Source organism: Oncorhynchus keta, chromosome 31 (genome assembly GCF_023373465.1).
Source record: "Oncorhynchus keta strain PuntledgeMale-10-30-2019 chromosome 31, Oket_V2, whole genome shotgun sequence".
NCBI lineage: Eukaryota > Metazoa > Chordata > Actinopteri > Salmoniformes > Salmonidae > Oncorhynchus > Oncorhynchus keta.
The window spans coordinates 9,346,586-9,358,018 of NC_068451.1; the positions used below are offsets into that span (position 1 = coordinate 9,346,586).

At 43.7% G+C, this 11,433-nt stretch overlaps 3 protein-coding genes across 4 annotated transcripts; 1 reads left to right on the forward strand and 2 right to left on the reverse strand.

Moving 5' to 3' along the window:
* Nucleotides 1-255: 255 nt before the first annotated feature.
* On the forward strand, nucleotides 256-3,389 carry LOC118364347 (uncharacterized). 2 transcript variants are annotated; one of them, XR_004821563.2, is made up of 3 exons: nucleotides 256-2,602; nucleotides 2,694-2,774; nucleotides 2,913-2,964. XR_004821563.2 is itself a non-coding variant. In XM_035745823.2 (2 exons), the coding sequence occupies exons 1-2, from the start codon at nucleotides 2,670-2,672 to the stop codon at nucleotides 3,378-3,380; spliced, it is 573 nt and encodes a 190-aa protein (XP_035601716.1). In that variant the 5' UTR covers nucleotides 256-2,669; the 3' UTR covers nucleotides 3,381-3,389. The 2 variants fall into 2 exon arrangements, 1 of the variants encoding a protein (XP_035601716.1); XM_035745823.2 differs by having other exon boundaries at nucleotides 256-2,774; nucleotides 2,913-3,389.
* A 79-nt stretch (nucleotides 3,390-3,468) lies between these two features.
* Nucleotides 3,469-6,080, reverse strand: dnajc28 (DnaJ (Hsp40) homolog, subfamily C, member 28). Its single transcript, XM_035745822.2, has 2 exons — nucleotides 5,918-6,080; nucleotides 3,469-5,385 (listed from the first exon to the last, which is right to left on the reverse strand). Exon 2 carries the CDS (start codon nucleotides 5,355-5,357, stop codon nucleotides 4,188-4,190), a length of 1,170 nt encoding a protein of 389 aa, XP_035601715.1. The 5' UTR covers nucleotides 5,358-5,385; nucleotides 5,918-6,080; the 3' UTR covers nucleotides 3,469-4,187.
* Nucleotides 6,081-9,687: 3,607 nt separating this feature from the next.
* On the reverse strand, nucleotides 9,688-11,375 carry LOC118364348 (apoptosis-associated speck-like protein containing a CARD). The gene is made up of 3 exons (XM_035745824.1): nucleotides 10,997-11,375; nucleotides 10,519-10,587; nucleotides 9,688-10,094 (listed from the first exon to the last, which is right to left on the reverse strand). Exons 2-3 carry the CDS (start codon nucleotides 10,553-10,555, stop codon nucleotides 9,832-9,834), a joined length of 300 nt encoding a protein of 99 aa, XP_035601717.1. The 5' UTR covers nucleotides 10,556-10,587; nucleotides 10,997-11,375; the 3' UTR covers nucleotides 9,688-9,831.
* Between the last annotated feature and the right edge of the window lie 58 nt (nucleotides 11,376-11,433).

The window sequence follows — 11,433 nt, forward strand, 5'->3', positions numbered from 1 at the left end:
CCTCTTTGATGGGGCCCTCTTTGACCTCTTTGATAGGGTCCATGCCCACTTCTCTGATTTCTTCCTCTCCCTTGCTGTCTATCCTGCTCCACGTTGAAAGAAATTGCAAGTGTTGACACCCACCCTTTTATATGGTGACCAAATGTGGTTAACACTATGTGAAATCAATTAGCAATAATGAATAGTCATTATGTATGGTTATCATGTACGATACGTGTCATTTAGATGTTTATACTTTACAAACAGACATTTTATTTCTGTAGTCCTCAAAATCCATATATATAGTTTAACAAAATCTTAAAATCTATAGGGTACCAAACGGCTAAGTGGTTAACCATTAAGCGCAGTTGGATTAAGTGATGGTCAACTGTATTTCAGACCTGCCAACCCTGTCCAACCTTTAAGAGTACCCAGACGTCCGCGGCAAATTGGAGATGTAACACCGGACGAATTAGGGTTCTCTTTCTCCCGCAAACCGGCTACATACACAAAGCTTAAGCCCGCCGCAAAGGGAATCTGAGCACTGTTCGCTAGAAGAGTCCGGTGTTTCAGCCTATGTAAAGGTGCCTATTGTATTTCTTTGCAGCGCATACATAATTTCATATTTTCAAAATTGATAAAACCTCAAATCTAGTGCAAAGGCATTTTAGAAGCATTGCCTCTCTAGCTAATACCGGACACGCATTCATTCTTCATCGCGCAGTCTTCTAAACTCCCGACTCCATTTAATGCCAAGATGTTTTTTGGCCATCCTCACTAACGACGCCATTTACCTATTCCCTGCCTGACCTTTTGCCTATCAGATTTCCTGTCATCAACCTCTTGCCTGATCCTGGACTACGTTATTAGCCTTTCCCTGCCTGTACTGTTACCTTTTTGGAGACCCTGTGTATGACCTTCTGCCTGCCCCTGGACCCAGCTACCTGCCTCTTCCTGTGGTCCTTTACAATTAAACACCTGCTGCGCCCTGCGCTTTAAACCAGCACTCTGTCTCCCATCGTATTCATTACACAAATGAGAAGAGGGTCATATTAAAAGTATCGTGAGCATTGCATTGTGAAAGGCAATTACTTTATATGAAAGGTATTTCTAGATAAAACACTGATTTAGGTTTGGTGAAAAGGTCACTGTAAGATTGTTTTACTTAGTCAATTGAAAATGTGCTTAATGTTTTGAGGAAAAAAAACAGCCTTTTCGATGATCTGTTTTGAGTTGTGAAATTTCATCACACACTTGTGAAAATAGTACCGAAGCGATGAAGAAAAAAAACTGCATTTGACATGATCAACATATAGGAATGTAATGAATGTTGAGTGTGATCGTTTAAACCCGCCACTGTATATTTCTTTATAGTGTGTGTAGGCAGAATGTTAATAATTGTCATATATTGGAGCAAGGAAAATCAAATCGAATGTGCTCACAAACTCGGGACTTTTCCTTTTGTGTTTGAAGGATGTATCCGTCTTGAATGGAACATTTGCAACAGAGCCAGCGGTCCTGTCACAAACTAATCCAAAATGGCCAGCTGGTGGCAAACTCTACTAACGGATGAGAATTTAGGCCACGCAACCTTGATATTCATCGCAGTCAGCAATAGTAAGATATGATCAATAATGATAAGTTATACAATTATTCCAGAGGTCACAGAAAATTAAAAAACTAGGATATAGGATATTTGTTTTGTATAGGCTTACACCAAACATCTAAAGGCATAGTCAAATAATATTTCATCTGCAAATTATGAGATTGTCCCAAGGACTCCTTAGGTGCAGAATGCCTAGGGTCTAGTCACTGGGACATGTTTATCATGCAGAATGGACTATTGACACAATTATATGTTGTTCATTCTGTCTGCAATGCTGAATGTTCGCTGGATTGCTTAGGCCCCTGAAGGTGAGTCTCTAGGTAACACACACATGCACACACGCACACATGCACGCACACACACACGGAAAAGCAGTGGGATAGCTAGGACGTTTGGAGGTGATTTGTGATTTGCTCCTGTTGTAACTTAATCTCGCCACTCTCCCTCCAGTCTGAATGCCGCTTTGTTCTACAACCTAGCTCCATCACAACCACACATGAACATAAGACTGACCATACATACAGATATGACAATTCAGAAGTGACCACAAAACTGACCATACACCTTACAACACTGAAGCATGTTGACCAGGTGATCATAGCTATGGAGACAACTATAACAGAGTTATTACCACACAGGTTTAACTGTACTGAAGTGTCCGTAACTGAACCACAGTGTCCTGCGGTCATAAGAGTAAATCACACGGCCCCACTACCATACCATGCGGAGGTTCTGACCTTGACCTCTGACCTGACATCTATGTCTCATTAAACGTGTTGACGTGGTTAAGCTCTTTGTGTCCGTCAGTGTGTGTGTGTGTGTGTGTATGTGTGTGAGGGAGAGAGAGAGACAGAGCGAGAGAGAGAGCGAGACAAAGAGAAGTCTTGGAGTGGAAGTGTAGGTGGAACCAGATTACCTTACAGTTTTTCCCCTCGAAATCAACGGAGTACTCTATTTAAAAAGGTCACCATCTTCTACTAGCACCTTTGTGAGCAACAATACCGAGAGCTTCCAAAGGTATTTGCACTCTTCATTTTACATATTTCTTCTGTGATTGATAATTTGTCCTACACTTGTATCTTAGATGTGTAATACCAAGTTTTCTCAGGCAGGTCAACAGAAACTGAGGCATAAGCCATCGGAGCAACTAGAGATAAAATATTTTTATCCACAACAAGAGAACAGAGAAGTGAGTTCCGCAGCATTAGTTTGTGTGTTTGTCAAATTGGCTGTGCCGTGTCTGTTAGACTTGTGCAATGTGCAATGTGTGTTTTTGTTTGTGTCTCATTGGGCGAGTGTACTGACCAAGGCTCTCCTCCCTCATCAGTTGACAAGAGCAGCAGTTCCCTTCCACAACCAGCAGAGATCAGCAATGCTGCACTTAAATGGCACAGAGCTGCAGACTCTCCTGCTATCCTTCCTACAGCAATGTCTGAACGGCACAGGTTTACTGGTCCCAGTACTCTCTCAGAACTACACTACCCAGCAGGCCGTTCTCCCAGTGGGCGGGGCTATACCTAAGGCTCAAGCTCAGGGATTTGTGTACATTCTACTTATGGTAGGTATGTTTAGTTTCTTCACATTTGGTATCATGCTGAGCTACATCCGCTCCAAGAAGCTAGAGAGCTCCCACGATCCGTATCACCAGTACATTGCCCACGACTGGACCAAAGGACTCACCCTCAGACGGGCCGTCACACAGGCACTGCATGAAGCAGACACACGTATTGGAGACAACGGGAAGAACCCCATGGTCATCTGCAACCCTGCTGCATTGGAGCAGCTCCCAGGATAGATTGGGATGGATAGTGAGGAGTTAATAGTGTTGATGTTCTCAATCCTAATATAACATATTATAGTCACAATGACAAGTGAGAGAGAGATTGAGTTACAGTACCTCTTTTATTGTAATGCAATCATAGGCAGAATCTACCGCACACCCATTATCGATTAGTGAAGTTCCGGGAGGCAAAATGCAAAACTGGAAAAAGTCACCACACACTTCCACTCATAGCAGCTTAGCATTCGGTCAGTCGACTGACCGAAAGCTTACCTCCCAATTAAAGAGATTTTCATCTGACTGGAAGTGTGCGGAAAAATCTTCAGTGGTTTCTGTTTCCCCGTATTTGAGTTCAGAGCAGTTTCAGTCAACTGCTCATTCATAACAAACATTGAGTATTCTATACTTTCATTCCTTCATTCAGCAAAGAAACAAATCAATGTATTTAGAATTGCTTAGCTTATAAACGTAGATTAAAAGTATTTCATTAAATGGATTATTGTAGTCCGATACCATTACCATTGTGTCCTGAGGTCCAGACACTGACACTGTGTAGCATTATTGTAAAGCACAGTTGAGTTACAGTAAGGTCAAGTAACCGTGTTGTAGTAGTGGCTTGTTGTATTATTCTGTGTGTTATAACATGCTACTGTAATCAACCCAATGTAGCAAAAACACTGAAAATGACATAAAAGACAAATGATTCAACACCTCTGTCTTATCCTCTTCAAAGTGTGTTGACACCTGTGTAAATGGATTATAAATAAAAGTTTGATTTGAAATATCCTTTTTTTATCTCATTTTACCTTCAAGGTCCCTTGCTCATTTTAGTAAATTCTGCATCCATGCCAGCAGGCCGCCTTGCCAAGAGTGTTGATGTGTTTTAATCTTATCTCTCTTCTCCCGCTCCCTTTCTCTTTCTCTTCTCTGCTCCTCCCACTCCCTCACTCTTTCCCTCTTGCTCTCCTGTCTGCCTTGAAAGGCTGCTTTCTCTGCGCGGTCGATCTCACGCTCCAAACTGAAGTGGACCATTTGCATGGTAAGCATGGGCGCAATCAGGTTGAAGTTATCCACCGTTTTATTGAGCTTCATAAGGTCATCCGCCACAACCCCACACAACTGCTGCCACTGAGCATGCTCCCTGGGGTTCATGGGGTCGGCAAGCCGCGCCTGGCCCTGCAGCAGTCTCTCTCGGATCTGCGCGATGTCCTCTCGGATGTCGCGTTGCGTGACAATCCAGGGTGGCTGGTAGCCATTGTCGATGAGGATGCGGTTGAGGTTGTGGGTCATGGGATCAGCATAAGGGTTGTGCTCAAACTTGTTGATGGGCTTCCCGGCGCCACTCAGGTTGCGGAAGTCTCCCCGGGACATGGATTCCTGAATGAGGTCTTCCACCAGCCTCTCCACTGCCTGTGTGACCTTGATCTGCCGGCTGCGCTGGCGGACGTCCCTCTCCACCAGCGCCCCCTCGGCTGCAGCCGCCGTCTCATGCTCCTTCTGGCGGTAGTCGAGGACCTGCTCCACCGCCCGATCCACTCGGAATTGACGGTATTGGCGCTCGCGCTGGCTAGGCGTCCCAGAGCCCACGCCCTCGTAGCTCAGGTAGTGGCGGTGCTGAGGAGCCACACCTTTCACCTTCTCCTCCTCTTCTTCCATCGAACCCCCACAGCTCTGAAGCCGGGACTGGTGCGCCAGCACGGCGCGGTATGCCTCCTCTACCCGCGCAAATATTGCCTCGTCTGCCGTAGAAGCGCCCGAGTCTGGATGGTACAGCTTGGCCATGCGTAGGTAGGCTTCTTTCACCTGCGCAGGGCTACTCTCGCCCACATCTGGAAGCTCAAGCTGTAACAGCTGGTAGCTCTCCCGAAGGCTGCGGCTCACACGGGGACCAGAACTCAGCGTGCGGAGAAGGGACCGGAGGCCCAGGGGGAGCAGCGTGCGGCCATGACAGAAATCCCCACGGTGAATCAACAGCTGCATGGCGTAACTCATCTCTGCTGGGGCACGCAGAAGCACACACCTGCCCAACAGTGACAAACATGATGTTGCTTGTTGTATTTGTTCCCACACTTAATTGTTAGCATAGGGATGCATATCATGCATTTGAAAAGGTCATGGGATACTTTTGAACCATTGTTTACATTTTGTTGGTAGTGGTCTAGTCTGAAACACAGAACTTTTGCTAACATGCCCCTCCTTGTACTCCATGACATTGCCAGGGATTGGTGGTGAGTGGAATGATAGTAGAAACAAATTGGTGGTACCCACGCTGGTAGTATTCCAATATTTGATGGAATTATGCAATTGTTAATTTGACACCTACTGTCACATGCATTAAAGCTACAGACAGCATGTAACCTCACAGACATGTATCGGTGACTACTGTAACTATTCCCGTGTTACGAAAGAACACCAGTAGCTAGCTGTCATCTTTATTACCCGGATAGCTAGAAGCTAAATCATGCTAGCTGAGCTCCATGGCTAACTGCATCGTTCTATGCGCGTTTTAGGTGAACAAAGCATCTAGCTAACAAGATACTAATTGCACTAACCTTATTAAAATACAGTCGTCCTTCTCATTAGTTTCAGACAGTGTTATTTCCCAATAGGTTCAGCGCCAGACAACAATCAGGTCGGATCACTTTGGTATAATTAGAAGGGGTCGGACAGGCTTGTTTGGTGCTGTTAGCTAACTCTCCCAATGAATGCAGGGAGTTGCAGTTTTAGCCTAATCCTGTGTTTTCTTAAACTACAGATACACTGAAGACAAAAACTAAACGTGAACAACTGTGGCTTTTGATTATGCTAGCAGCATAGTGTATGCATTTTGTTTTATACTTTTTATTACGTTTTATTTCAAATACATTGAGCTGACTGTTCAATATTACATTTGTTTTGTTCAAACAAAGCATTGTCACACAAGCCTACTAAGATAACATTTTGTGCAAGTAGCCTGCATTTTTAAACATGATGTGTCCTCCCCAAAGATTTTTAAAAAAGACACTGTGAATGTGTTGAACATGCAACTAAAGGCAGAATTCCTTAAAACGTGTAAAAACAGGCTAATGTGCGTTCATGTGTTAGTCGGAACTAGGAGAAAGCGGAAATGTCAGTTTCCTAGTTCAAACTCGTTCACGCAGTTAGTAAATCGGAAATGCAGTTACCTAGTCGGAAATGCAGTTACCTAGTTCCGACTAGTACATGAACTGCCATTATCCCATCTACATCTACAGACAGCCAAATATGGACCGTAGCCTGTATTCACTAGCTATATCAACCAAAATAAACCAAACAGAAGAGACTGATGCAAACAAAACAGAAAGAACGAAACGGAGGGAGCTTCCTGAATGTGTCCAATAGAAACTCTAATGCGACTCAAAGATACACTCCTGGATACCAATCTGGTTGTGCCATCATCATGCCAGTCCTTGCCGCTCCATGTCATGCAAACAATGACAACTAATTGACAAGACAGATCAAACAGATCTAGGACCAGGCTATCAATGGCTCACTTATGATAAGCAGACGTTTACGTTCAAATGGCCGTATGCTTGTTTATATTTAAGAAACGACATAGCCTCAGCACAGATGTATTGTAAACTAATTTTTATAGGCTACATAACACCATGTTACTACATGTATTCAATGGCACCGTAGAAGAAGGCTGATGTTTTAAGTATCCCCTAACCAATTGTGCTTTTTTGGTCGTTTCTTTGCGTTATTTGTAACTTATATTATTTTTACTTATTTTGTACATAATGTCTTCTGAGAATTTGTAAGCGGTCAAATAAACTCCCACTTCCATTCTGCTAGCAAACATGTAATATTTGGAGAATAAAATCGATGACCTACACGGAAGATTAAACTACCAATGGGACATTCAAAACGAATATCTTATTCTTCACGGAGTCGTGGCAGAACGACAACACTATCAACATACAGCTGGCTGGTTATACGTTGTACCAGCAGGATAGAACATCTGGCGTCTGGTAAGACAAGGGGCGGCGGACTATGTATTTTTGTAAATAACTGCTGGTGCACGATATATAAGGAAGTCTCGTGCTATTGCTCGCCTCAGATAGATTATCTCATGATAAGCTGTAGACCACACTATCTACCTCAAGTTTTCATCTGTATTTTTTGTAGCTGTTTACATACGACCCCAGACTGAGGCTGGCACTAAGACAACATTGAATGAGCTGTATTCCGCCATAAGCAAACAAGAAAATGCTCACCCAGAGTCGGCACTCCGAGTAGCCGGGGACTTTAATGCAGGGAAACTTAAATCCGTTTTACCACATTTCTATCAGCATGTTAGATGTGCAACCAGAGGGGGAAAACATTCTTGACCACCTTTACTTCACACACAGACGCATTACAAAGCTCTCCCTCGCCCTCCATTTGGCAAATCTGACCATAAGTCTATCCTCCTGATTCCTACTTACAAGCAAAAATTTAAGCAAGAAGCACCAGTGACTAGATAAATAAAAAAGTGGTCAGATGAAGCAGATGCTAAGCTACAGGACTGTTTTGCTAGCACAGATTGGAATATGTTCCAGGATTCCTCCGATGGCATTGAGGAGTACACCACAACAGCCATTGGCTTCATCAATAAGTGCATCAATGATGTCGTCCAAACAGTGACCGTACGTACATACTCCAACCAGAAGCCATGGATTACAGGCAACATCCGCACTGAGCTAAAGGCTAGAGCTGCCGCTTTCAAGGAGCGGGACTCTAACCCAGAAGCTTATAAGAAATCCCACTATGCCCTCCTACGAACCATCAAACAAGCAAAGCAGCAACACAGGACTAAGATCGAATCGTACTACATCGGGTCTGACGCTCGTCAAATGTGGCAGGGCTTGCAAACCATTACAGACTACAAAGGGAAGCACAGCCGAGAGCTGCCCAGTGACACAAGCCTACCAGACGAGTTAAGTTACTTCTATGCTCACTTCGAGGCAAATAACGCTGAAACATGCATAATAGCAACAGCTGTTCCGGAAGACTGTGATCACGCTCTCCGCAGCTGATGTGAGCAAGACCTTTATATAGGTCAACATTCACAAGGCTGCAGGGCCAGATGGATTACCATGACGTGTATTGTGAGCATGCACTGACCAACTGGCAAGTGTCTTCACTGATATTTTCAACCTCTCCCTGTCCGAGTATGTAATACCAACATGTTTTAAGCAGAGCACAATAGTGCCTGTGCCCAAGAACACAAAGGTAACCTGCCTAAATGACTACCGACCCATAGCATCTGTAGCCATGAAGTGCTTTGAAAGGCTGATCATGGCTCACATCAACACCATTATTCCAGAAACCCTAAACCCAATTTGCATACTGCCCCAACAGATCCACAGATGATGCAATCTCTATTGCACTCCACACTGCCCTATTCCACCTGGACAAAAGGAACACCTATGTGAAAATGCTATTCATTGACTACAGCTCAGCGTTCAACACCATAGTGCCCTCAAAGTTAATCAATAAGCTAAGGATCCTGGGACTTAAACACCTCCCTCTGCAACTGGATCCTGGACTTCCTTACGGGCCGCCCCCCAGGTGGTAAGGGTAGGTAACAACCCATCCACCACGCTGATCCTCAACACAGGGGCACCTCAAGGGTGCATGCTCAGTCCCCTCCTGTACTCCCTGTTCACTCACTGCACGGCCAGGCACGACTCCAACATCATCATTAAGTTTGCCAATGACGCAACAGTGGTAACTGATCACCGACAACGACAAAGCCTATTCCCCCTTAGGAGACGGAAAAGTTTTGGCATTCGTCCCTAGATTCTCAAAAGGTTCTATAGCTGCACCATCGAGAACCTCCTGACTGGTTGCATTACTGCCTGGTATGGCAACTGCTCGGCCTCTGACCGCAAAGCACTACAGAGAGTAGTGTGAATGGTCCAGTACATCACTGGGGCTAAGCTTCCTGCCATCCAGAACCTTTATACCAGGCGGTGTCAGAGGAAGGCCCTAAAAATTGTCAAAGACTCCAGCCACCCTAGTCATAGACTATTCTCTCTGCTACTGCAGGGCAAGCGGTACCGGAGCACCAAGTCTAGGTCCAAGAGGCTTCTAAAAAGCTTCTACCCCCAAGCCATAAAGCTCCTGAACATCTAATCAAATGGCTACCCAGACTATTTGCATTGCCTCCCTTTCCCCTCTTTTACACCATGTGACTAATAACATTTGATCATTTGTTTTGATTTGATTTGTTCATTTGTTTTCTGTTGTTGAGTTTTAAAAAAGCTAGATGATTAGAATTTACCACACAGTATTTGCTAATGAAAAGAAAAAACAGCGGTCAATATAAAATGTTTCATTTATTGCAAATGTTGGAGACAATTCATTTTTCCAATTTAAGAATATAATGTCAAACAGAGTGCATTATTATCATCATATTTTTGTCGCTTGCCTTTAAAAAAAAGAAAAATTGCCCCTATCCACATTATTCCCCCTTCAGGTCACTGATCAGGAATGGCTCCAAATCCATCAGGATATCCAAGAATATATCTTTGCCTTTGGGCCCACATGCTTTCAGAGGGCCGTCGAAAAGCTCCCTCATCTTTTTCTGACTGGTTCTGTTAGCCCTCACTTCACTGTAGGCGTTTTGGGTGATGATTCCCCTCTCCAGGAGTCTATCCAGTAGGGGTTCCACATGGCTCACTCTGTCGATCAGGGCTGTCCGGTGATGGTCCACAAAGTGTTTGTCTGAGGTAGAGAGAGGACATGACTTGGGACTTTTGACAGTGATGGAATGCAAAGCATACATAATATATGTGATAGGTGCCTATATCTCTACATGCCTCCTTTAATGTTGTGTTTGTGTGCGTGCATGTGTGTAGGGTGAGCAAATTGGAGGATAGACGTGATGCACTTTTTCTAATTCAGACAGGATTAACTATGGGGAGTGAAAAATGGTGTTGAGGATTCTAGAGGAGGGCAGCAGTTGCAACTACAGTATGTTGAAGAAGAAATTAAATGGAAGGACTTTTGTGATTGCTCATCGAGGTAGAATACTTTGGGTATTGAATGTTTCCCCATTAACCATCACTAATTACAGTAAAACATACATTTTAATAACGTCGGCATATTTGAGACATTAGGCTATATAACACCTGGTTTTAGTGTTTACCTTTGATCATGTTCTTTGTACCAGGTGCACCAGCCATTGCAGCACCCGATGTTACGCAAGATCTGTGAGCTGTAAAATAGGCTTCATGAGACACTACCAATCGAATAAAAATATGAACAGTAGGCCTAAAGATAAATCGAAATCAGCAAGAAATCGAAATGTGTGTTTATGGTATAATGTATTAGGCCTATTTTGAGTTGCAAATTGAATATATGCTACTGTATGATATCATTCTGGCCAGAAAAGCAAAATAGAATGCTCACATAAGTGAAAGTAAAACTGTCAACTTCCTTATAGTTTTCCTTCCATACGTTATGGACATTTCAATGCAATTTATTTAGGACCTTGGTCTAATAAAAGTTTGTTCTAGCCTACTTTCGTGGTAACTGAAGTGGTTTCTAAACATTTCAAAGATATGAAATTAAATATATTTTTTTTAAATGTCCGATGTACGTGCCTCCTACTTTATTCGACTTACATTTCTTGAAATCTGTCTGTTCCCTGCTGCACCCTGGAAGTTAATTGCACCCAAGACCTCTATATCCACATTCACAGCCCCGTATTCAGTGAATGTACGGGTCAGAAGCTCTACCAAGTCCACTGGGCCCGCTTTCTCAACAATGCTCTTGTGAACTTTTGGCTCCTGCTTGCGGTCACAGAGTTAACGTCTTAACTTCTTCAATTCAGCTTCTCCCAAGTCTTCAAAGACACCGATTAATATGTCGCCAACGGTTTTTGGCCTATTTTATGCCAACCTGTAATTTAAACCAGGTTTTGTGAGATTGGGCTATGTGTCTTCTGTTCTATGTTGTCTAATAGGCTTCTCTTCAAGATACTGTACATCTTCGCACCGTCTGACGTCATAGGCCAAGGGGCGGTCCATCAGCACACTCCAGAAGAAACAAAATAGCCTAA

What these genes read in the sequence shown, in the direction of transcription:
- LOC118364347 (XM_035745823.2), top strand. Translation starts at nt 2,670, where the DNA reads ATGTGTAATACCAAGTTTTCTCAGGCAGGTCAACAGAAACTGAGGCAT. An exon ending in CACAACAAGAGAACAGAGAA is followed by an intron (nt 2,775 to 2,912) that starts GTGAGTTCCGCA and finishes CTCCCTCATCAG; the next exon opens with TTGACAAGAGCAGCAGTTCC.
- dnajc28 (XM_035745822.2), bottom strand. Translation starts at nt 5,357, where the DNA reads ATGAGTTACGCCATGCAGCTGTTGATTCACCGTGGGGATTTCTGTCAT.
- LOC118364348 (XM_035745824.1), bottom strand. Translation starts at nt 10,555, where the DNA reads ATGGCTGGTGCACCTGGTACAAAGAACATGATCAAAG. An exon ending in TACAAAGAACATGATCAAAG is followed by an intron (nt 10,095 to 10,518) that starts GTAAACACTAAA and finishes TCTCTACCTCAG; the next exon opens with ACAAACACTTTGTGGACCAT.